This window comes from Eubalaena glacialis, chromosome 8 (genome assembly GCF_028564815.1).
Source record: "Eubalaena glacialis isolate mEubGla1 chromosome 8, mEubGla1.1.hap2.+ XY, whole genome shotgun sequence".
NCBI classification, from domain to species: domain Eukaryota; kingdom Metazoa; phylum Chordata; class Mammalia; order Artiodactyla; family Balaenidae; genus Eubalaena; species Eubalaena glacialis.
Genome location: NC_083723.1, coordinates 108075861 through 108102001, shown reverse-complemented (window position 1 = coordinate 108102001; position 26141 = coordinate 108075861). Strand labels below are relative to the sequence as shown.

General features: G+C 47.8%; 1 protein-coding gene across 3 annotated transcripts in view; it reads left to right on the top strand.

The window, feature by feature from the left end:
* PLXNA4 (plexin A4) overlaps nt 1–26141 on the top strand; it is a 447622-nt gene that overhangs the window by 318209 nt on the left and 103272 nt on the right. For all 3 annotated transcript variants that reach the window (XM_061198737.1, XM_061198736.1, XM_061198735.1), the window contains one exon: nt 20613–20713. In XM_061198737.1, the coding sequence (XP_061054720.1) occupies nt 20613–20713 (101 nt within the window). The remainder of the gene's footprint in view (nt 1–20612; nt 20714–26141) is intronic.

Below are 26141 nucleotides of genomic sequence, written 5' to 3'. Positions count from 1 at the left end.
TTCATTATGGTTGATCTGTCCATTGATGAAAGTGGGGTCTTAAAGTCCCATAATATGATTGTGTTACTGTCGATTTCCCCTTTTATGGCTGTTAGCATTGCCTTGTGTATTGAGGTGCTCCTGTGTTGGGTGCATAAATATTTAAAATTGTTATATCTTCTTCTTGGATTGATCCCTTGATCATTATGTAGTGTCCTTCTTTGTCTCTTGTAAAGTCTTTATTTTTAAAGTCTATTTTGTCTGATATGAGAATTGCTACTCCAGCTTTCTTTTGATTTCCATTTTCATGGAATATCATTTTCCATCCCCTCACTTTCAATCTGTATGTGTCCCTAGGCCTGAAGTGGGTCTCTCGTAGACAGCATATATACGGGTCTTGTTTTTGTATCCATTCAGCCAGTCTATGTCTTTTAGTGGGAGCATTTAATCCACTTACATTTAAGGTAGTTATCGATATGTATATTCCTATTACCATTTTCTTAATTGTTTTGGGTTTGTTATTGTAGGTCTTTTCCTTCTCTTGTGTTTCCTGCCTAGAGAAGTTCCTTTAGCATTTGTTGTAGAGCTGGTTTGGTGGTGCTGAATTCTCTTAGCTTTTGCTTATCTGTAAAGGTTTTAATTTCTCCATCGAATCTGAATGAGATGCTTCCTGGGTAGAGTAATCTTGGTTGCAGGTTTTTCCCTTTCATCACTTTAAATAGGTCCTGCCACTCCCTTCTGGCTTGCAGAGTTTCTGCTGAAAGATCAGCTGTTAACCTTATGGGGATTCCCTTGTATGTTATTTGTTGCTTTTCCCTGGCTGCTTTTAAAATTTTTTCTTTGTATTTAATTTCTGATAGTTTGATTAATATGTGTCTTGGTGTGTTTCTCCTTGGTTTTATCCTGTATGGGACTCTCTGTGCTTCCTGGACTTGACTGAGTGTTTCCTTCCCCATATTAGGGAAGTTTTCAACTATAATCTCTTCAAATACTTTCTCAGTCCCCTTTTTTCTCTCTTCTTCTTCTGGGACCCCTATAATTCGAATGTTGTTGCATTTAATGTTGTCCCAGAGGTCTCTGTGGTTGTCCTCAATTCTTTTCATTCTTTTTTCTTTATTCTGCTCTGCGGTAGTTATTTCCACTATTTTATCTTCCAGGTCACTTATCCATTCTTCTGCCTCAGTTATTCTGCTATTGATTCCTTCTAGAGAGTTTTAAATTTCATTTGTTGTGTTGTTTATCATTGTTTGTTTGCTCTTTAGTTCTTCTAGGTCCTTGTGAAACATTTCGTGTATTTTCTCCATTCTATTTCCAAGATTTTGGATCATGTTTCCTATCACATTACTCTGAATTCTTTTTCAGGTAGACTGCCTATTTCCTCTTCATTTGTTTGGTCTGGTGGGTTTTTACCTTGCTCCTTCATCTGCTGTGTGTTTCTCTGTCTTCTCATTTTGCTTAACTTGCTGTGTTTGGGGTCTCCTTTTTGCAGGCTGCAGGTTTGTAGCTCCCATTGTTTTTGGTGTCTGCCCCCAGTGGGTAAGGTTGGTTCAGTGGGTTGTGTAGGCTTCCTGGTGGAGGGGACTGGTGCCTGTGTTCTGGTGGATGAGGCTGGATCGTGTCTTTCTGGTGGGCAGGACCACGTCTGGTGGTTTGTTTTGGGGTGTCTGTGACATTAGTATGATTTTAAGCAGCCTCTCTGCTAATGGGTAGGTTTGTGTTCCTGTCTTGCTAGTTGTTTGGCATAGGGTGTCCAGCACTGTAGCTTGCTGGTCATTGAGTGGAGCTGGGTCTTAGCATTGAGATGGAGATCTCTGCGAGAGCTTTTGCCATTTGATATTACATGGGGCTGGGAAGTCTCTGGTGTACCAATGTCCTGAGCTTGCTCTCCCACCTCAGAGGCTCAGGCCTGACACCCGGCCAGAGCAACAAGACCCTGTCAGCCTCCCGGCTAAGAAGCAAAGGGAGAAAAATTAATTAATTAATTAATTAAAGTTATTAAAATAGAAAAAAATTATTAAAAATAAAAAAGTAATTAAAAAAAAGAAAGAGAGAAAGACGGAAGAGAACAACCAAACCAAAAAACAAACCCACTAATGATAACAAGTGCTAAAAACTATACTTAAAAAAAAAAACAAAATCAAAAAATGGACAGTCAGAACCCTAGGACAAATGAAAAGCAAAGCTATACAGACAAAATCACACAAAGAAGCATAGACATACACACTCACAAAAAGAGAAAAAGGAAAATATATATATCTATCTATATATATATAAAAAAAAGGAAGAGAGCAACCAAATCAATAAACAAATCTACCAGTGATAATAAACTCTAAATACTAAACTAAGGTAAACATAAAACCAGAATCAAATTAGATGCAGAAAGCAAACCCCAAGTCTACAGTTGCTCCCAAAGTCCACTGCCTCAATTTTGGGATGATTTGTTGTCTATTCAGGTCTTCCACAGATGCAGGATATATCAAGTTGATTTGGAGATTTAATCTGCTGCTCCTGAGGCAGCTGGGAGAGATTTCCCTTTCTCTTCTTTGTTCGCACAGGTCCTGGGGTTCAGCTTTGGATCTGGTCCCGCCTCTGCGTGTAGGTCGCCTGAGGGCGTCTTTTTGGGAAGTCTGAAGTTTTCTGCCAGCGTTCAGTAGGTGTTCTGTAGGAGTTGTTCCACATGTAGATGTAGTTTTGATGTAGTTGTGGGGAGGAAGGTGATCTCCACGTCTTATTCCTCCGCCATCTTGAAGGCACCCCTGGGGCTTCTTTAAAAGGCTGAGTAACCAAGAAACGTAAGGAATGCTCCCAGTCCTTTGTTTTTGTAATTATGAGTAGATTATCATGGTACACGAGCAACAAATTAGGGCCCCAGTACAGATAAGCACAGTTTAATGCTGAGTCAAACTCTTTCATAAGTCACGTCTGATTACATTTAATGATGTGTACTACTCTTATCATTTGTCCCTCGAATGGGGTGTAACTGGCAAACACATTGAATAACTGGCTATGTGCTTGCATCCAGTAGAAGGCAGGATTAGGTGGCCTGAAGGTCTCACCCAACGCTGGGATTCTTGAGTCCTTGTATTAGGTTTGAGCAGCCGAGCCATGCTTTTATAGCTACCTTTCTCTTCTCCCCATGGATTTTCTTGGGGCTGTGCTCTGGGTGGATGTGGGTACTTGTGCCAAGCATCCCAAGAAGTCAAAGCTTCAGCTCATACAGTCATGCACATGAGAGTCACCAGGACACTGGTCATAGGGCACAGGGAGGAGGAGATGGGAGAAAAAGGAGAAAAAGTAGGTTCCAAAGGTGGAGGCTGTGGTCCAGCAGGGTCCCCCACTCCTGGGGGCGTTGGGAACACAGGGCTGTCACTCCTGTCCCCACTCTGCTCCCAGGACCCAGGCTTCAGCAGCCGCCACCAGGGAGAGCTCATTCATGCAGAAGGATGAGTGAGTGATCCTGCCAGGCAATTTATGAGAAAGTGAAAGGGAGAAAAAGAGAGAGAATCACATGGGATGGGGGTGATGTTGAAGTGGGAGGAGCTGACCATTCCCCACTGTGGTGTTACTGGTCCTGACCTTCATTCTGCCCCCAGCCTTCCTTTTTTGGACATGGCGCTCTTGGGTTTGTACTGTTTTCATATTCCCTTCACTCCTTGAAGGAGCCATGGACAGAGAAGCGTGAGGGTGGGAGACCCTGCAGGCTTTGCTGAATCTAAGTGAACAGGACTCAAGGGCCGGGGCTCTTGCAGAGACTACGCGGGACCCCCATGGGGGAGCTTTCTCATCAACTTTTCTGCCTTAAATGCCCTCCTCTCCAGCTGCACCCTCCACCCCAAAGAGGTGGATTGATGAAGCCCGTGCTGGCAAGGATGCCTGTGGGTATCCTTGGTTTTGCTGGATCTGCCCTCTGTTGAGGAAGCTGAGTTGACAGGACCAGCTGAACAGCACAGAAGAGCAGGATGGACCCTCCCAGACCTCGCGTTCTACAGAGAGCCTGCAGGGTTATTCCTCGGCACAGCTGGGAAGATCACTCAGAGCATAGCCTAGGAAAACCAGCCCACAGTGTTCTTTCAGATCTCTAGGGCTACAACTGAGCAACTGAGAGCAACTCTGGGTCCGAACAGGCTGCCCACCCGGTCCTAGCATGCTGCCAGCAGCGTGAAGTTCAGCTTATCCAGATGTATTGGCCAATCCATGGGCTCAGGCTGCTCCCCACTCCCAGACTACACCCCTGGGCCCCAAGACAGGACGTGGATTCATGGCTGAGCCCTGAGGAGCAGCTGCCCTAGGACGTGAGCCAGTTCTGAAGTCTGCAGCCAGTGGAACAATTCCATAATTGGTAAAGTCTCGTGAAGTCAGGCACACCATACCCTCCAGCTCCTGCCAGGGTGCCATCGTGAGCGATGGTCTCACATCCTACCCAGCCTGAGATGATAGAAGCCTTATTTGGAGATGTGAGTCGTGTACGTTGACACAAATCTTGCTATGGAAACAAGGCGGCCAAAGAACGATGCTAAGAGATATTTAGATGAGGCCTTCCAACCCAGTTCTGCCTTCATCAGTTTCCATGAGGTTTGGCGCTGGCTCAGACAGTTGCTGCCGCTCCTCACGGGGGAGTTATGGCCACTTGGCCCCTGCGAGAGAGGGGATTCCAGTGGAGAAGGGAGGCTGGACCAGCCCTGAAGCAGTTGGAGGTCATGGACTCATAAGAGCCCAGCTCTGCCGTTCACTGGCTATGTGACCTTGAGCAAGTCGCTTAACCTCTTCCAACCTGCGTCCCCAGCTGTAAAATGGAGACTGTCATCCCTGACCTGGCTACCTCGCCAGGTTATGGTGGGGGTCACACAGTCATGCCTGTGGGATTGCTTTATAAATTGTGAAGCCAAGTGCAGGGGTCTGGTATTATGCGATGCCCATTCCGCCTGTCTCTGTGCTCTGGGAGCCTTCGACCTGCCACGTCTCTCAGACTCCAGGGCAGAAATACATCATCCTTAGATCCCAGCTCCTCTTCTCCCGTGGCCAAAGCCAGTTTTCCCAAACCCAGCCCATCATCGGGGTCATTGGTGGGGGATGAGGGGGGAGAAGTATAGTGCTTTGAGAAAGTACAGATGCTCAGCTCCTGGAAATTCTGATTTTGCTGGTCTGAGCTTGGCCCGGGCGTCAGCATTTTCTAAAAGCTCTACAGTTGATTCTGGTTTTGAAGTCTGTGAGTCTGTTTCTGTTTTGTAAATAAGTTCATTTATATCATTTTTTATTAGATTCCACATATAAGTGATATCATATGATATTTGTCTTTGTCTGACTTGCTTCACTTAGTATGATAATCTCTAGGTCCATCCATGTTGCTACAAATGGTATTATTTCATTCTTTTTTTATGGCTGAGTAACATTCCACTGTATATATGTACCACATCTTCTGTATCCATTCATCTGTCAATGGACATTTAGGTTGTTTCCATTGTCTTGGCTATTGTGAATAGTGCTGCAGTGAACATAGGGGTGCATGTATCTTCTTGAATTATGTTTTTCTCCGGATATATGCCCAGGAGTGGGATTGCTCTACAGTTGATTCTGATGTGCAGCTAGGTTTGAGCCACTTGGTCTAGACCCTACTTCCCTGCCTGCCCCTCCTCCCGAGCACTCACTACATGCCCTGATTCTCCCCTTGAGTTGTAAGGTTTCCGGAGGGCAGTCCACACTCAGCAAATGGTGACGTGGGGCGCTTGCAAAGGGAGTCGTACAACCAAAAGCAGCCCCTGGCGCCCCCCAGACGCTCGTCCAGGTCAGGCTACATTCACAGCAACATCCCAAGCAGGCTTAATGGAGGAGAAAAGCTTTTGTCAGTGAATCCCGCTCATGGCGCGCTACCTGCCCTGAACTGTCGCATTTGGTTTCCTTGCTGCTGTATCAGTCCTGCGTCCTGCAGGTTTGTTTGCAGACTCAGCAAACGCCCTGTGTTGAATCGTGTCTGGAGGCCGCGTCCTCGTGTCCCTGTCACAGCAGGGTCTGCTGGACTCTGTGCCAGCACCACCACACTGGGCCTCGCTGCCCAACCCAGGCCTGCCAGACGTGCCATGCCATCCAGTGTACCCACATGCCAGCACACAGCACGGCCGCTTGTGTTTGGCCAGGAGCCAGCCCGATATCCTGTCCCAGACCCACAGCCAGGTTTTGATTATGCCTGTGCGCAGAGGTCGGGGGAGAAGCTGAATGCACGGAGTTCACAGAGAACCCTGACCTCATTTCATGTCAGAGTTAGAAGGGCTTCCTAGCTTCACCTCACTTTCCTGGGTGCTGTGGGCCATAAAATTCATTCACTGGGGTTTTCCCTCCTCTTCCTGCCCTCTGCTATTCAAAGGCAGAGGAAAGCCTATCAGAAAAGCCAGAGAGGGGAGAGTAGGAGGCAAGGAACTGATTGGAAAGTTCTGGGCTGGCTGTAGAACCAAACTCCTATTAATAGGGAGGGGGCTGTAGTTCTGGGGACCACAGGGGGTCATTCAGTAAAGTTGGGGGTGTCAGGAATAAGAAAGATCATGAGGTCCCAGCACAGTTTCTCTCAAGTTCAAACTCCTTTTCTAGCACTGCTTATAAAGTAACCAACAGCAGAAATGTTCAGCTATCACGGGGCACATCTGGAAACCTTTAAAGTTGAACTTTTAATTTAAAGCCGAATTTTTCCTTTAGGAAAACGTTATCTGGTCCAGAAAGAGAAGTAAACCCAAAAGGTGAATCGGCCGTGGTTGTCATCACTGTGATGATAGCTGCCATTTATTTGGTGTGGATGCTCCAGGACCTATGTGGAGTGTTTTACATGTATTATGTTATTTAATCTGCGTAACCTTTGGGAGGCTGGAAAATGTTAAGTGCCTGACCAAGCTATTAAGTGGTAGAGTTAGAGTCCGAGTGGCAACCCCTCAGACTGCAAAGCCCAAGTCCTAAGAGCTGTACTGCTAGCTCCCCGGGGACCCCCCTGCGCCCAGTGGGCTCTCCACTCCTAGATTCCTCTCCCAGGTTCTCCATCTACTGAGTTTGTCTGTCGTTGGCAATGCCGTTTTGACGTTAGGGGCTGTTGGTTGCTGTAACAGAGACCTGAGTGAACAGAGACAGAGGGTAGCTGAGGCTCCTGGCCTTCCTCTGGCCAGACCGCTCACGTCCTCTGAGAATGGGCACCCATCGGCCAGGGTCAGACACCTCCTCCTCCCCACCCCCATCCCGGACCAGCAATTATATCTGCCCTCGCTGAGTCACCATCTAAATATAGCCCTGACCAGCCACTTCTCATTTCAGAAGGGGAAATCTACACTGAGTCTTAGTCTGATGTAGCTCAGATTCCCCAGCTGCAGGCAACGTGAAATGAATGAGTTACCCCTGCACACCACCACTCACCCCTTGACCATGAACCTCCTAATGGAGACAAGCTGACCCACGGCTAGAGTCCAGCGGGGTCAGCTCCTGGCCGATGCAAGGGCGAGACTCTGCCTTACCTCCTCCGCTCTGCCGCCTGGAATACGTGAAGCCTGGCGAGCATGCGAAACCCTTACTCTGTGCTGGGATCTAATTATCACCTAACAGCAGAATACCTTGTTTATTTCCATTATGCATGAGGAAACCGAGGCTCAGAGACGTAAAGTAACTGTCCCCAAGTCACACAGTTGACAGTTGGCTGAGCCAGAATTTGAACCTAAGGCAGGGTTCAAAAGCCTGTGCTTTTTTGTGCTGTCAGGCTGGGCTCAGTGCAGCCACCTTTCCTGAGCACTGCAGCCCCTTACTCACCCCACAGTTGTTTATATTAATAATAGATAGAACTGGTAATAATAAGCACTGGTAGTTTTGTAGTTGGTGATCCCAAGTTGTGGTAATTTTCTTTCTGGTAATAATGCAAAGTATATTTCAGGTTGATGTCATCTAACTTTTTCAAGATCACAAGAACTAGGGAAGGGGCAGCCCTGAACCTCCCTATTATACAAAGTTATCAAGATGGAATAAAGTGGGGGAAGATCCTGGAATGAAATTCCTGGAGGCTTTTCTAGCCTTTAACTATAATGGACTCTTCCAGCTAGGAAGGACGATAGAGATCAAGTTATATCTGAAAACTGAGAGCCTGAGAAGCAAGGACTCTTGCCCACAGCAAGTTAGGGGCAGGTCTAGGACTAGGGCCCAGGTCCCCATGCGGGGACCACAGGCAAAAACGCCCCCTACACTCAATATGAGCTAGTTAATTTTCCAAGGAGAAAACTCTTCTACGTCTCCGGGTCCATACACTTCCAGGGCGCTGGTCATCATAAGGCAGCCAAAAGGGACAGACCAATCAGTATGGATCCTTTTCATAGCTCCCAAATGTTAGAAATCAATGGGTATAAGGAAAACTCAAAACTTTGACCCTAAAATATATTTGGAGCTGACTAATTAATTTGGTTTAAAAGACTAAAGCTTAAAGCATCTTTTGAAAATTACTTTAATTTCCCAAGTCAAAAAAATTTTTTAATTATACCGTGTCTGAAAAATTCAGACTCCCCAGAGGTGACCACTGTTAGCAGTTTTACTATCATTCCAGATGTTATTCTGTGCCCCAAAATATGTCTGTATATTATAAATACATAACTACAGAGTTGTCTTTTTTTTTTTTAATTAATTTTATTTATTTATTTTTGGCTGTGTTGGGTCTTCGTTGCTGCGTGCGGGCTTTCTCTAGTTGCGGCGAGCAGGGGCTGCTCTTCGTTGCAGTGCGCAGGCTTCTCATTGCAGTGGCTTCTCTTGTTGCAGAGCACAGGCTCTAGGCACGCAGGCTTCAGTAGTTGCAGCACATGGGCTCAGTAGTTGTGGCTCGCGGGCTCTGGAGCGCAGGCTCAGTAGTTGTGGCTCATGGGCTTAGTTGCTCCGCGGCATGTGGGATCTTCCCGGACCAGGGCTTGAACCCGTGTCCCCTGCCTTGGCAGGCAGATTCTTAACCACTGTGCCACCAGGGAAGCCCAGAGTTGTCTTTTAAAAATAAAAATTGAGTCTTAATATACTTTTTCTGTAACTTGCTTTTATAAATTGAAGTATAGTTGATTTATAATATTGTGTTAGTTTCAGGTGTACAGCAAAGCAAAGCAATTCGGTTATACATATATATATACATATATATGTGTGTGTGTATATATATATATATATTCCTTTTTTTGATTCTTTTCTGTTATAGTTTATTATAAGATATCGAATGTAGTTTCCTGTGCTATACAGTAAATCCTTGTTGTTTATGTAACTTGCTTTTTTAACTCAAAGATGGGTCATGAATATCTTTCCATGTCAATGATGCAGACATACTTCATCTCAGAGTATGGATGTAGCACGATTTATTTAACCAGTCCCCTTAGGATGAACGTTTTAGGTTATTTCCAAATAGTCATTATCACATACAAAGCCACAGTGATAATACACAGCCACGCACCTGTACCCAGGTGCTAGTATTTCTACAAGAAAGATTCTAAGAGGAGGACTTCCTGGGTCATTTTAGATTTTAGTAATAACTACAAAATTACACCTCAAAAATGTTGTACCAATCTAAACTCCCGCCGACAGTGTAGAAAGCATGAAAACCTTTTAAATTTATTTTATTTATTTATTTATTTGGCTGTGTTGGGTCTTCGTTTCTGTGCAAGGGCTTTCTCTAGTTGTGGCGAGCGGGGGCCACTCTTCATCGCAGTGCGCGGGCCTCTCACTGTCGCGGCCTCTCTTGTTGCGGAGCACAGGCTCCAGATGCGCAGGCTCAGCAGCTGTGGCTCACGGGCCCAGTTGCTCTGCAGCATGTGGGATCCTCCCAGACCAGGGCCCGAACCCATGTCCCCTGCATTGGCAGGCGGACTCCCAACCACTGCGCCACCAGGGAAGCCCTGAAAACCTTTTAAAACACTGTCATTTTAACTGTTGTCCTTTCATATTTGAAGAACTCTGGAAAACATCCTCAGGGCAGCATCTCTTAATGAAAAGGTCATATTTGCCCGTGTGGGCAAAGATGATCCACATCCAAAGATGACTCAGACATCAGAGGACCCCCTCCACTTTGCCCACCAGCAGGCTGACCCCTGACCCCACAAGGGGAGCTCGCATAGGTCTGTGAGAGTTAGTTGGCTGCTTTGAGGCAGGGGGTGAGTGTGGAGGAAGAGGATTTAGGCTTCTTCGGGGCAAGTGTGGTCTCTGTCTCCTTCGTAAGCCGGCAGCACCTGGCTGCGTGAGAAGGGGCCTAGAAGGCTCCCTGCTGAGGGATATCAGTTTCCATTCATTTGGACACCATGATTTTTCCCAGGGTTGAATTCCTTTTTGAAGGAAGATGTTTGTTTGCTATACAAAGGAGCCACCTACCCAGAAAGGGATTCTGCAAGAAAAGCCGTGTTGATTTCCAAACCTGCTCGTATGGTCCAGAGCACCTCTGCCCATAGATGTGTGCAAACACCACCCCTATTACCAGGCACACATGTCTGGGCACACACCCTGTGCACTCATTCACATCAGTGTGCCATTTGCCCACAACCCTTCTTTGGTTTGAACAGTCAGATCATTGCTGGCGATGCTGCCAGCATTGCCCTTGACAGAAGGCAGTCAGAGCGAAGGTTGGGTGCTGGGTGGAGGAGGCCTGCCCTTCCACTTCCCACAAAGAGCCGTGCCAGCGAGCCAGAGGGTCTCGGCATATGCCTCGGAACTCACTTGGCTCAGCTGCCGGGCCTGGATAGAGGTGTCACCATGCCAGCCCCTCCTCCACCCCCTTCTTGGCTGCTGGAACAAAGGCCCCCCTTGAGCAGGCTGAGTTTGGGAAACTCATACCAGCAGGTCCCCAGTCTCCGCTTGGATGGGGCCATGGTCTGTCAGCGGAGCTTGATGAAAGATGGCTGGACCTGGAGCAGCGCTTTGATCCCCGGGACAAAGGCTCCTGCCCACCTGCTGGGCTTGGGGGTGGGGAGGGAGGTTCACATTCCCCCTGGGTGTGAGTCCTGGGGCTCCGCCTCCTCCTTCATCCCTGTCCCTAGGGCTAGGTCATGAGCGGATGTCTTGGGCAGGAGCCTGTATCTAGGGATTGGGTATCAAAAGAGTAGTGTCAGTAGCCATGTGGCCTTGAACAAACCCTGCAGCAGCTGAGCTTCACCTAAAGAATGAGGGGACCGGCAGCTAGACTGTTTCCCTTTCTGCTGTTAACCCTGTGAGACACTCATCCCATCCTGGGCACCTTCTCACCTGCATGTTGGGTGCGGGGTCCTTCTGGGCAGGATGTGGGTGTGGCTGCCAATCTCCTCTATTAAATGCACTGGACTGGCCCACCTTGCAAGGTTTCTTGAGCCCATTGTGCGAATGTGAGCGTGAGAGAATTTGACCTTTACACTAAGAGGTGAACTTGTGGCAATAATCCAGAAATGGTAGATTTGGGGGGAAAGCCAAGATTGTCAAATCAGTGATCTCCATGGGGTCCTTGGACTATGTAGGAGCTTGACAGGAACCAAATTTATTCATTCATGCACGCATGCAAGCATTCACTCTCTTGCTCATTAGTTCTCATTTGCTGTGCCTGAGATGAGTACCAAGTGTGGTGGGATAAAGATGGCTTCGCACCACCCCTCATGGGGGCATTTCATCTGAGAAAGATGCTGGAACGACAGGGTTGTTCTTGGCATTGCACTAACACGTTCACATATGTCATCTCAATGCATCCCCAAAACAACCCTTCAGGGTGCTTACTGTCATCCTTAGATGAAGGAAAGGAGGCTCAGAGAGGTTAAGTAAGTTGTCCAAGTCACAGAGGAAGTGGCAGATCCAGAATTCAAGTCCAGGTCTGTCTTGCCCCCAAATCTCTGCTTCTACTTGGCTCTGAGATAAGCTATTCCAAACTCTGTTTTCCTCCCCAACCATGCTTAAAGGAGCCAGGGGGTCTCCCTGGAAGAGGAGGGCTTACTGAGACCTGCTGTCAACGTCTCTTTAGGGCTCCTACTCAGTGATGGACCTCTTTGACCCCTGAAGGGGCCCCTCAGCTCCTGAACTCAGCCAAACCTTCCTGGTTTACAGTAAGCAGCCTCCAGTGCTGTGGAATTTTCAACCCGGGAACTCGGGTTCAGTGGAGGGACCAGAGGTTTCTCAATCCCCTGGCCTGTGTGCAAGGGGTCGAATGTGCATTGGCCCAATGCAGGCTGCAGCCCCGGCTTCATTTCAATTTCCACCTTTGCCACCGCCCTGTGCTATGTGACCTTGGGCAAGCTACTCAGCCTCTCTGGGTTGTGGCTTTTCCATCTGTGCAGCAGGGAAGGGGATTGCTCCTCGCTTGGCAAGGGGTCTGGCTAAAGGGAACACGGGCCACTGTGACACAGCCCACACCAGGAGGCGTGAGGATGGGGTGATTTCTAGAGGCTGCAGAAATCGCACTGAAAGCTCCTGGCCCAGCTACTGCCGTTTGCTAATGAGGAGCAGCATATGTTGATGATTCCAGCGTCAAGCTCACTCCTTGGCTGTCCGAGTTCCCAGAGCAAACTGGCTTCCTATTAGGCATTTATACTTATTAATAGCAGCAAATTGCAGCCCTCTGCAACATCTGCTACTTTTTATTTGCAAAGAGCTTCCCAGACCATTTGTATTAGTAGTATTTTGTGACCAATTCTCCAAGGCAGAGGAGGCCGGAGCCTCCTCTCTGAAAATGAGTCAGTGAGGGCAAAAGAAGAGGGGAGGGTTTGTTCAAGGTCACCCAGACACCCAGAATGGATTAGAGCTCAGGACCTCAGCTCCCCAAACCTCGTGCTCTGGGGCTGTCGTCCTTGCTGTTCTGAGTAGCCACGAACTTGACCCCAGAACCCCTGCCTAGAGGCAGGTGGGGACAACGGTGACAGCCGCCGTTGCTGCTCCCCTTGCCCCTGAGCATCAGTCTGCTCTCAAGTGAGGCCCCTGCTGAATTAGCCCCCTGGCCAGAGCACAAGCAGGAGAAATTGCAAAGTTCAAGGCCAATCATCCTTGAGGAGTTTTATTGCTGCCAAGTAGATAAAATCACTTCCTGGCACAGAGACAGCCAAGAGGTCAGGACAGAGGGTCCTGCGAGCGTCTCTGCTTCCAGTCAGCAGAGATACAATATATCTTAATTAATATTAAGATAATATTAACATCTGAAGAGCCATATTCTCTGTCCAGAGTCTTTTCTGGTACTTTGCTCAGGGGCTGGGCCTCCCTGAGAGCTACAAATCTACGGTCATAGCGAGTTTGGGCAGCATGGGAGATGCTGGGAAGATTCATTTGTCATGTTAGATGCAGTTATTAATAATCTCCCCATCATGGTGCCAGATACATACAACCTGAGTGTTTATGTAGACCTGTCTGGTGTTCAGGATAGAAACTACCACACTGCCACCTTACCCCTCCTCGTTCAGCTTCTCCCCTCTCCCCTTGATAGGACCTTTGCACGCGGGTGTGACTTTCTGCCCAGGAACTGTGTATTGGTTAGCTATTACCCCCAAAATGCTGTGTAACAAACCACCCCAAAACTCAGTAGCATACAATAATAAGCATTGATTCTCATTCTCATGGACCTTCAGATCCATTGCATGTCAGCTGATCTAGGCTAAGCTGGGCGGTTCTGCTTCAAGCTGCTGCACCAGCTGAGCTCATCTCCTCTCTGTGGGTTGGGCTCAGGTCTGCTCCACATGGATTCATTTGGCTGAAGAGGAAGCAGCTACCTGGGGAAGCTATCGTCGTGGCAGTGGCAGAAGCACAGAGGGCAAGGGCAAGCACAAAGGCACATCTCAAACCTTTTCCCTGTGCTTGCTGCCATCCCATGGACCAGATCCAGTCCTGAGGCCAAGCCCAAGGTCAAGGGGTGGGAAGTACACTCCACCTCTCCATTCACCATAAAGCCGGGCAGGGATGGGCATGGGGATGTTAGAGGCTACTTTAGGGAAATGAAGAGTTGGGCCTCATAACACAATCTGCCATAGCCCATGACCAGCCTTCTGACCTCGGCCTCTCTTGCCAGTTCTGCCAAGTTCAGAAATACCTGCCACCTCTGAGCAAAGAGGATATGAGTGAATGTGTTCCAGGCATCTGGAGTGACGTGACATAAACACAGCTTCCCAAGCCAGTGCTTAGCCACCACAAGTTCAAGCCCTGGCAATGAGGGGCTTAGAGGTCATCATGGGGAGACAGGGCCCTACAAACCCCTGCCTGGCCCCAAGTCTGCAGAAACAAAGCCTGGAGAGGCAACCAGAGGCCACCAAAGGAAAGAAAGGCCCCTGGAGGGGCTCTGAGAAGCTCCCTGAGACCATGATGCTAAGATCCATACATATTGCCGAGTTAATAATTTTCTAGACAAGGACTGACTTTCCCCAACTCTACTTCCTGTGCCTGGGGACAGGAGACAGATAGGACAGCACAGGGGATGGTGGGTACCAGGCACAGCATCTGCAAGGCTTGACAGCTCTGCGGCAGCCTCTTGGGGTTTCTTAATGTGTCATTGTGCCTCTTTTTCTTTTCTTTTCTGACAATTTTGAAGGAAATTGGGTACTTAAGAAGTCTTTTGGACATTTAGATTAACTCCCGCCATCAGGCTTAGTGTATCCACTGTAGCATTAGCATCCAGTTATAAGAGGAGAGATGGAGTAATAACTCACATTTCAACCAGAACGTCAAATGCTTAAACAAATTAGAGATATACACAGACACTGGACGTTGTATCTATGGAACGTTTCTGAATGTAGTCAGCAGAGCAGCAGGTACTCTTTGGAATACAAACGGCAACAGGCAGAGTGGGACCCTATGGCTAGGGGAAAGCATCTTTCAGAATATCAGGGAAACCTGACGGGCTGGACAGTAGGGGCCAGAACTCAAGGCAACTGCAAAAATTCTTAACACATCCAGGCCCCAGGCCCAGCAGAGAATGGGCTCTGTTGATCAGAGTGAAAGCTTATAAAGGCCAAGGCCATGAGTTGCACTCCTATATGGGCTCCTTTGCTCTGTTGTCAGTCACTCCTTGTCTTCCTGTCCCAGGTCATTGTTTTGTAACTTCATGGTCTTGGTCATGGGGCTGGATAGGTGAGGGAGTAGAGGTGATGATTCTATTGAGCATAGTTCCAAACCAGAGAAACTACACTATATTATTTAGGGAAGTTTACCTTGCTGGCAAAAGGATAAAGCAAACCCTTGTGATTCCCAGAAAGGTAATGGAAGGGGAAAGAGATGTGGGATGGAGATGGGCACACAGATGCTCCTGGTCATAATTAGGGATGAGAAATGCTGATGCAGAAGCTGAGCAATAACAGGAGAATTTGATAAAACCAAGGGCATTTGACCTCACAGGAAGTGTGTGCATTCCAAGACCCTCCCCTGTGCCTCTTGGAAGGCGTGGGAGGTGAGGAACATTTCTGGGTAGAACAAGGCTGTGACATTTTTTTTCCAACTCAGGAAACAGAGGTCCAGAGCTTGAGAGCGACAGATCCACTTACATGACAACACACGATAAGAGACATTCATCCCGAACACTTTTGTCCATTTGAGGTTAAATTGAAAAGAGTAACGATGCCTATCTTTTCACTCAACGATCTCAGAATATTTCATACACATGAATTTGTTATCGGTCTACCAACAGAAAGCTTCTCCCCCTTAACCCAGGCTGCTGGGAAGGAAATAGGTGTTCTTATGTCTACCCAATAGTTGTTTTTTTATTATTATTTCTTTTACTGTGGTAAAATACACATTGCATAGAATTTGCCATCTTGACATTTAAGTGTTCAGTAGCATTAAGTGCATTCTCATTGCACGGCAAGCATCTCCACCATCCTTCTCCAGAATGCTTTTCTTCTTCCCAAACTGAAACTCTGGACCCATTAGACACCAACTCTCCATTCCCTTTCCCTCAGCCCCTGGCAACCACTTTCTACTTTCTGTCTCTATGAATTTGACCATTCGAGATCTCATATAAGTGGAATCATGCAATATTTGTCTTTTAGTGACCGGCTTATTTCACGTAGCATACTGTTTTCAAGGTTCATCCATGTGGTAGTTTGGGTCAAAATTTCCCTCCTTTTTAAGGCTGAATAATATTCAGTTGTATGTATATCCCACATTTTATTTATCCATTCATCTGTCCATGGACTCTTGGGTTGCTTCTACCTTTGGGCTATTGTGAATAATATTGCTATGAACATTGGTGTACAAGTTCAAGTCCCTGCTTTCCATTCTTCAGGGGTATGTACCCAGAAGTAGAATTACCAGATCATATGGTAAATTCTAAGTTTAACTTTTTGAGGAACTGCCAAACTGCCCAATAGGTTTTTGCATAAAGCCGACAGAATGTGCCAGGAAGACTACCCTACCCGAACCCCTCCACCCACTCTCCCCCAGCACAGTGTAAGCACACGCAGGGGTCCTGAGAGGTGGTGGAGCTCCTGTCTCTAGAAGCAGTGAGGGAGCTATTGCAGCCACATCAATCAGCACCTCTCCTGGAGTCCAGTGGCCAGGGGACAGACCTCACTCGTTTGTGGTCTCTGAGACCATCCATCACTAGGATACAGTCATCTCTAGATAGGTCACATTGCCATCTGATTTGTTCTCCAAGCAGAAGCCCCTGCTCCGTGACTTTCTTTTTTCACCTCTTCCTGTGGTCTGAATTCCCTCACTCAGTTAATTAGCATGCCTGGCACTGTAGCTTAAGACTTTAATCAGCGTGGGATGGTTTCAATTAATCGTGTGGCTCTGCATCTGGAGTGGTTTGTGTTCCAGGGTCAGGAGAGGAGCCGGAGATGGGGGACGGGAGAGGCGGCTTTGTTTGGGGTAAGGTGTGGGTGGAGGATCTAGGTATCTGGGGAGAGAGAATCACAGCGCCAAGGTGGCTCCGAATCCATCTGGCCACCTGCGCAGCTTACTAGCAAGGTGTGGAAGGTAAGCAGAGCCATTGGGGTAAAGAATTGCACCCAGATAAATGATGGGCTAAATCTAATTTTCAAAAGTAATTCAAAGTGTCAGGCAAATTTCTGATGCTTTCCAGAATTACGCACGGGATGGGGAGTGAGGCAAAGCAATGATGTAGATTGGGAGATTTGGGGTCAGTCTGGGCGAGCATGGCCATGCCAGAGAATACTGTCTGATGGTGGGACTTTGGAAATTTCCCTGGGCCTGGTTTTCTTTGGGAAAGTCCTGGAAAGGTGAAGGGGTGGGTGGCATTCAGCTTTCAAATGATGGTAACCCTTCTACATAGACTGTCAGAATCCTGGCGGTTTCCCGGTTTTAGCATCCATGCTTTGAAAAGAATGGAGAAAACTTAGATAAAGTTCAGAAGAGTAATAAAAAATGACTGAACGTACAGATAGAAAGAGCCTATAAGAAAAGGTGAAAGGAAGTTGGGTAGCATAATAACTTCCCAGGACTTATGTCCCTGTCCAACAGGGATCCACCCTGATGAAAAGCAAAGAGAAGTACATAACTGTAGGTAGTAAAAGCCCTGAATAAGTCTAGGAAGCTGGGCCAAGATGAAGCAGTGAATGGTTTAGGGGCAGACATCCCAGTTCAAGGAGGAAATGATGTGATCAAGGTAATAAAGGAGAAAAGTTCTTCCAGGCGTTAAACTCCTGACCAAGTTCATGAGGCCTAGGAAGAGCAGTTTGGGGTGACGAGGGGGAGAGGTAAAGCGGCAATGCAATGAAGAATGGGTATTAATGACAAAGATGACAGTAATAGTTAACTGTCACTTGCAATGTGCTTGATCATTTACAAGGCAGTTTCAAACCTCTTGGGTCATCTGTGCTTTGGGAAACTCTGTGAATTAAGGGGGATTTTTATCTCCATGTTGAAAGATGAGACAAAATGGGACTCAGAGACAATAGGATCTCATTGCCAGTAAATGGTGAAGTCAGAATTTGAACCCAGCTCTGCAGGCTCCTACACTGTTTCCAAACAAATGAAAATGACTCTTGTTTAAAATCGAGAGACGAAGGACTTTACAATTCCAGGTATTGGCATTATTAAATGCCAGTTGCAAGATATTTTTAGAAATCTGAATGCAAAGGCTTTGGAGAAGATGAGGTTCAGCAAGCAGCTGGCTCTTTGTGTTGTACACCCCAGAACCCCATGGCACGGCCATCGGAGACAGATTATAGAACATGTCACTGGGAGAAACCAGGGAGGATATTAAGTTCAGACCAAGAAAATGCTTTTGATTGAACAAGCCATGATTTCCTCTTTAAGCCTGTGCAAAATATGGAGTGCTAGACAAGCAGCCGGAACATATGAAAACATTATTATGTACTTATGTTACCAACTTTCATCATCTATGGCCCCTTTTATTACTTTTTTCAGCTCTAGGCATCAAGTTTTGAAAGATTTTTGCCTACTAAACAAACTGTATTTGTTAAGTAATAATGTATTTCCTATTTTTAGTATGGGAAATACATCACAGAGTATGCAAACAAACAGAAGATAGCAACAATCCAATTTTCATTAGGCTTTTGGAAATATTGAAAGTAACTGTGGACCTCGTTACCACTCATGAATTCCTAGGAGTCCAGCTACTTTGGGTTGGGCACCATTATTTATATGCTCACATGACCAGCGTGTCTATGCCCATTTAAGGGGTAGGGAAGGAAATTAAAGAGGCAACAGGAGGAGGGTCGGTTCCTGACTGTGTGTAGAGTCAGGGGGGGTAATTTGTAAGAGACTGATTGTCAGGATCAGTTACAAAAATGGAAAGGTTGTATGTAGGCAGAGCCAAGGCATGGCCCAGGCTGATTGCATGAGCAGTAATAAAAGGAAAGATAAAATTCCAAATGTGCAAAAAGACATCTGAGAATGTGGAGAAAGGGCCACCAAGGCCAAGGGCAAAGCTATAGGAACAGGAGCAGGAAGCTAAAAGGTACCTTGGAAGAAGTAAAAATACACGGTGGTCATTAAGATCGCTCGATGGGCACTTGAGAAAACAGAAAAGATATATAAAGGGAAGAAGAAAATTAAGGTGGAAAGGAAAAAGGAATCATGTGGGATTTGAAAATAATAATTAATTCTTAATTAATTCCAAAAGAGAGCTTCGAGACTAATTGAGCAGACTCTGGTGCCAGTTTGCCTGTGCATGAGTTACAAGTAGCCCCTGCCAAGTGGTACATAATTTTATGGAGGCAGACCACGAAGCAGCAGGGAAAACACGGCCTCTGCATTTGCTCATGAAGCACAGAGGCTCGGCCAGGTCAGCGTTATTTATACTTCTTCGTGTCTACTGTCTGATGGCAAGAAATTAAAAAGGACGACCACATCAAACTCTCTTAGCTCAAGCTGAAAGATTAGCTAAGAAGTCCTCCATTGAGATAAAAAGGTACCCCAAATGGAAAAGAATGATTACCAAAAAAAAAAACCAAAACCTTTTGTGAAGAAGAAACTGGCAAAAGTGGAGAAGAAAGGGCTTCCCTGGTGGCGCAGTGGTTGAGAGTCTGCCTGCCAGTGCGGGGGACACGGGTTCGGGTCCTGGTCTGGGAGGATCCCACGTGCCGCGGAGCAACTGGGCCCGTGAGCCACAATTACTGAGCCTGCGCGTCTGGAGCCTGTGCTCCGCAACAAGAGAGGCCGCGACAGTGAGAGGCCCGCACACCGCGATGAAGAGTGGCCCCCACTTGCCACAACTGGAGAAAGCCCTCGCACAGAAATGAAGACCCAACACAGCCATAAATAAATAAATAAATAAATGTTAAAACAAACAAACAAACAAAAAAAAAAGTGGAGAAGAAAGACCAAGGCTATAGGAAGAAAATTAACATTCCATTTGATCCTGTGTATCGTTATTAAGTACCTCCTATGTCTCAGGCCCTGAGAAATCATGTCGAAAGATATCAGGGCAAAGCTACGTTGGAGAACAAGGAAATTCAAAAGATCTTTAGGAGTATGCAGGAAATAGAAGCATTTGGGCTAAACAGAAATGTCAATGTGGAACATTTTACATTAACAAGCTGCCGGTGAAAGCTAAGGTAAAGTTTTGGGGTTGGAGAGGAAGCCTCTAGTCATGACAAGAGTGTGGATAGGAAGAGAAATAGCAACAGCTGCTCTTTGAAAGCACCAGAGTGAACAACTTTATGAGCCAGTTGGCCAGCATCATGAGAAAGAGTGAGCAAGTGTCATCTACAAAGCGAGTGGATTACACCTTGTTAAAGAGAGAGAGAAGGGTCTTGGACTTGGGTTCAGTGCTCTCTGGAACCACAAAAAGGATGAAACCTGAAGGAGAAGTTCTGGGAAGGGGCAAAACACTTTAAGGCAAAAGAGAAACAAGAACGGAGAAAGAAGAAGCATTTGAGTTTATTACATTGATAAGAGATAAATATGTGATGAATGGCTCGTTTGTAGAGATATTTGGGGGTTCGGGTGGTGGGAAAATTTAAATGTACATGATATAAATATCTCTGATAACAATGTGATATGAATTCTGTGGGGTCTATTTCCAGAGACTTCTAAGAAAATAACAGTTGGTTGTCTCCCCACGATGCTTATGGGCCCCCTGCTCAAATATGATCCCTCCAAGTCCCTTTCGGTTCTGGGGCTCTAGGCCCCTTCCTGCTTCTGCACGGTTTTAGGTGATACACCTGATAGGATGGCATGACTTCTTGGTGAACTACTGGGTGTTCTGCAAAATCTTGACCACTGTCTCCCGTGTGGTCTTGTCCTAGCTCACCAGAGTCCCTGTGGAGTCCTGTGGTCAGTATCGGAGCTGCGGCGAGTGCCTTGGCTCAGGCGACCCCCACTGTGGCTGGTGTGTGCTCCACAACACGTGAGTACCGCTGGGCAGCTTCCTCCTGCCTCCCCCTCCCCCAGTAATTCTCTCCCTCCTCGTCGTCTTCTCTATCACCACTCTCCTACTGTTTGACCTCTCCCTTCTCTCCCTCTCTTTTCTAACTCTTCCTTCTATGTATCCTTTGTAAATCTTATCTCCCTTCTTTTGTTCTGACTTCACTTTAAATTGTCAACTTCCCATAAAAATCTATGGAAATGTCAGCATGGGAATGATGAAGGGTCAGGATATGGGAATCACCCTGGATCATTACACACTGGAGGTCTGGAGGGAGATCTCTGGACATTTCTGGTTGCAATTTGACTGTAGACTGACATTCCAGGGCTAAGCAGCAGGAAAAAGGCATTGGACTCCTTTCTTTTTTTAAAAAAATTTTTTTAATATGTATTTATTTATTTATCTGGCTGTTCTGGGTCTTAGTTGTGGCACATGGGATCCTGACCAGGGATCAAGCCCGGGGCCCCTGCATTGGGAGCACAGAGTCTTAGCCACTGGACCACCAGGGAAATCCCTGGACTTTTTTCTCCAGGCTCACATGGGCCACTAAATCACATGTGTGATGTCTACTGTCCAGTTAGTGATTTAACAGCCACTTAACAGACTTCAGTATCTCCCCAGAATCTTCTGGTATTTGAGGGGTAAGTTCAAGTGCGTAGCACCTAAGAACCCTCCTCTGCAGTCCTAACACTCATCTGGCTGTCAGAGCACCCTGGGTCCGGGGTCACTAGACCAGTGTTTGAAACCCTGGTCCAAGTGTTGGCCGATCCCCCCACGTGGCTCTTCCTTGCTGGCTCCATTTTACTCTCTAGAAGTGGGAAGAAGGCAATGGTATACAGTGGAGACAAATGGTAGCCTGATAAATGAACTGAGGGGTAGAGGTAGGGTACAGACAACTCCCCAGACGTGAGGGGAGAACAGAAAGCCTTTCTTAGAGGAGCCGAAGACCCTTGGCATCGCTGACTGGAGAAGCCAGCAGTAGCTGGGCCCCACCCACTCTGTGGAATTTGGTCCCAGCCAAGCTATGGCTGCGGGAACCCCAGTCTTCTAGTTAACACTTGAAACTTGACATGCTGTGAGTTGGACACAACTATTATAAACTAAAAAGAAGGACTTAAGTTTTCTTACTAAGAGCCTGAACTGTATGTGACCAATGGCATTTACCAGTCATTTCCTGCCTCACTCCACCCCAGGAGTGCCTCTGAAAGTTAGACATGCCCTCTTAAATTCTAACACAACCTCTCCAAGGGCCCAGGATGGGCACCCTCCCCACTCTAGGTGACAGTCTCAGGCATAATGAGACCTAGAGTTCACTAAGGAAAGGTTTGAAATCCCTCAGATATGCTGTGATGGGAAAAAACGGAGACCCATCAACCTACCCTGAAAAACAAGTAACTTAGAGATGACCAGAAACCGGGTACAGGAGTATACCCAAAGCTGTGTATCGTAACAGAGAGCAGTGGCGCCTAAGACTGGCCGCCATACAAGAGGATGGAAGAGATTGCATTCAGAATCCAGATCAGCTCTGATCAACCCAGAAGAGTTGCACAGATGATACTTTGCAAGGCAGAGGGGAAGTCGTTTTCTTTGTCCCACACAGTGAGGCCTCTCAGAAAGGGGCTGTGTTCCAGATCCATTGCTTCCTTGGGGGCCTTAGGCCAGCTGGCTTTCAGCTTGGCTAAGGATGGCTCAGCTGCTCCTGGCGTGAGGCTCTCACACCTGGCATCATTTAAGGCCAATCAGAAAAGCTGGCCCCCCTCTGACACTCTATGCCTGTGGGACCCAAGGGCTGGTCTCTGTGTCAGCTTTGATCCTGCCTGGTGGTGTCGGCCAGCCCCACATAGCACTGAGCCCTGTGAAGAACAGGGGCCCTGAGGCTCTGAGGCGGCGGCAGGGGCGCTGCGGGTACGCCCACCTCCCCTCCCCAGAGCTGAGCTAAACAAGAACGACAAGAGGAGGTACCAGAGACTACTTCCTTTGTGGCCTCAGTTTCCCCTCAGTAACATAATACCTGCCTCCTGTCAAGCAGCAGAAAACAGGGGTGGACTGGGGTGCAGGTGAAGTCTGGACAGTTCATAAAGGAAGCCATCAGCCTGCACTGGGAAGCCAGCCTCTCTACTCCCAGCGTGGCCTAAAGAGAACAGTCATGGACGTGAGCTCTGGGCATCTGCCACCAAGTCCATATTCCATGTTCCCCAGCTGTGCAGCCACCTGAGCCAGCACCCCAGCTCCAAGGTGCTCTGCCAGCTCAAGGTGTGGTTCTCTGTGACCTCGAGCCTCCTGGTTGTGGGATGGGCCTGGTGCTGGGGGCTGTGCTGACGTAAAGCCCAACTCCCCCAGGAGGATTCAGCTCACGAGCGCCCTAGGCCAAGGCTGCCCGCCCACCGTGACGCTCTGTACATCCATCCTTCCTCCTTCCCTCCCTCCCGGAGTTAATGACCGGGAGAACCCCCTGGCCCACGAGGCCAGGTGAAGAAGAGTAGATCCCTGGATCTGCTAAGATGCTTGTAATCAGGATATAATGTTTAGTTTATTTAGAGTGAGATAAACTGATGCTCAGTGCACAGTTTGGAAAGTTTTGATAAATGCAAAACCCAGGTAATCCACACCCCCATCAAGATATACAATATTTCTTCATCCAGAAAGTACTCTCATGCCCCTTCCTAATTCTTCCCAGTGGGCCTTTCTTTCCTTTTTTGCTTAAATTCAAGGCAAAGCCAGACATTGCTTCTCCTAAATGTCCAGTTTGCACCCCTTTTCATTTGAAATAGATGCCAATAGGACTTTCATGGCTGAGATTGATGCATGAGGATGTGGGCCAAGCAGGAGGGAAGGGAGAGCCATGTGGGAAGGATGAGGATGGGCCAGAGAGCCTGCAGATGCTCCCCCTGGGGCACCTGAGTTTACTAGGAAGGGAGGGAGGTGAAAAGTGCAGGGGATTTCATCACTTTGGAGGAGCACCATGCCCACACACACCCCCTGTGCCAGGCACTATGCTAGGCTCAGGGCATACAAGGGGCCTGCATTAGACCTTCTGCCCAGAAGCAAGTTCTTGGGAACCAGGCCTCTGGTCCAGGGATGGGGTGAGGGTTGCAGTCTGTGCTAGAATCAGCACGTTTGTCAGGTCCACACCACGGGCAAAACCCTGTGCTAAGTGCTACAGGGCCCAGCCAGCCTGCCCCAGGAAAAGTGTGCAAAAGAGCATCAGGAAGAGGGTTCCTTGTGGTGTCAAGATACATCCATTTTCTGTCACTTTCGCCAACTTTTCCCATGGTTGTAGGGAGTGAGAGGGTGGGGAATTCTGTGGGAAGAGAATGACAGCAGAAGCTGTGTGTGTGTGTGTGTGTGTGTGTGTGTGTGACAGAGAGAGGACAGAAACAGACAGAGGAACAGGAGGAGAGAGAGAGCGTGCATGCAGTTCAAGATGGGGCCCCAACCAACAGGTGGCTCAGGTGGCTGAAAGGGCTGTTTGTACCAGCAAGGGCATAGCTGGGTTGCAGACTGAACGGGCTTAAGAAATGCTCATGTAATTGAAACCCTCCCTCCTGTTACTCACCCTCAATTGTCCTGAGCACAGGCTTGCCAACCCAGTAGCACGGAGGGTCACCCCTGTTGCCCTCTCTTGCAGCCCCCGGGCCCCAGCCCACAGGCTTGCTGGTTTCTAATGGTAATGACAGCTTCAACAAACTGTTTATTTGTCCGTCACCTTGAGCCTTTGTTTTCAGGGCCTCCACCCCATTGGGCCTGAGCCCATTCTGACTTGGGTGAAAGACAGGAAAGCCTGCAGTGCACCCATAGCCCTGAAGCCCAGCTTTCACCTGTCCTGGGCCTGGAAAGATCCCTCCAACCCCCAGGTCCCCAGACCCCTCTCCCTCTTCCCCTCCCGTGCCCAGACCAAGAAGCCCATCAGTTTCAGCAGGTAACGGGATCCCCCACAGACCTAGTCCCATCGATCGGCCCAGACGTTACCTTTCTTCAGCAGGGTCATCAGCCTCGCTTCTGGGAGGCTCATGTAACGCAGGACATTGACAGGCGAAAGATAAGATCAGCTTTTATAAAGTCTTTCCCTCCCCCCTGGGACCCCTCCTCTTTGCAGATTTCTTCTCTTGGAAGGATGCCCTCCCTGGATGGCTTGGCATGGGTCACTGTTCAGGACTCACTTTATATAGTTTCTGCCAAGACAGAGAGAAGGAAAGGAAAGGAAAAATGCTGCTACCTAGACAGAAGGGATGGGTTAAAACTAAGAACCTGTCTGTGGACAGACCCAGTCTGGGCTCAGTTTCCTACTATAAAATGGTAGTGAAGAGCCATCTTACAGCAACGGCTTGAAAATTAAGGGAGGGATGTGCAGGCAGCCCCCTGGGGGACTAGCTCTGACTTCAGTGGCTGTGTAAGCAGAGGCTATGGGTCAGACCCAGGACCTCCTCCGTGGTCCCTGTCCTGTGGCTGTCCTCCCCGAGACCGGAGGGCTGTGATGGGGTGGCTGGGAGAAACCCACCGCTGGGAAGTCTTCCTTCCCAGACAGTCTTCAGCAGCCATGGGTGTGGCTGTCCCACAGCCACCTGGGAAAGGGCACAGAGAGCAGTTTGTTCCATAGTCACACTAAATGTCCCCTTAGTCAAGTCCAAACTGATTCCAAAATGCCAGTCCTTTTGTGCTGCTTCTTAGCATATCCCATAGCCTGGTTTTATGTTTATTTTTATTTTTTAACCTGTATCCAAGGGCTACTGGATACTCACCCGCTAAGTCCATGATCTCTCCTTGGGCTCTTTGCAGGATGTCTGCACAATCGTGAGGAATTGTGGAGATCCACTTCTGCCCAGCAAACTCTTTGCAGTCTATGCTGTGGCCTTCCCTGACTCTTTGCAAAAAATTTATCAGCCTCTGGTCCAGAGGAAAGAGTCCCAGACGAGATCCTAGTGTATTTCCATTTTTCTCGCCCCAGCCCAAGAGATACAGAACCAATCCACAGGGGGTTGGTTCTAGGACCCACAGAGGGTACCAAAATCCGTGAACGTCAAATCCCATAGTTGGCCCTCTGTATCTGTGGCTCCACATCCTAGAGTCACGGTACTGAAAGGCCTCACCTGGTCCGTGCCCTTCATATAAGAAACCCCTTACACACCATCTGCCTAGAAGGCTTCCCTTTACTATCCAGTCTGCCTTCCTCCAAGCTGCACATGCCACCTGCCCATTTCTGGGGGCATTCCTGAAGAGGGCAAGGGTGACGATGTCAGGAAACCCAGTCTCTTCCCTCGTCAGGGTTCCCAGATGTGGAGACAGTGATCAAAGAGCCCCTGTGATCTCCAACGTGAATAAGGTCCCTCTTACCTTTTCTGTAAAGGGCATTTGGGGAGCCCTACCCCATTTTTTTTCCAACATCCTCATGTTCTAAACACAGATTCCCCAA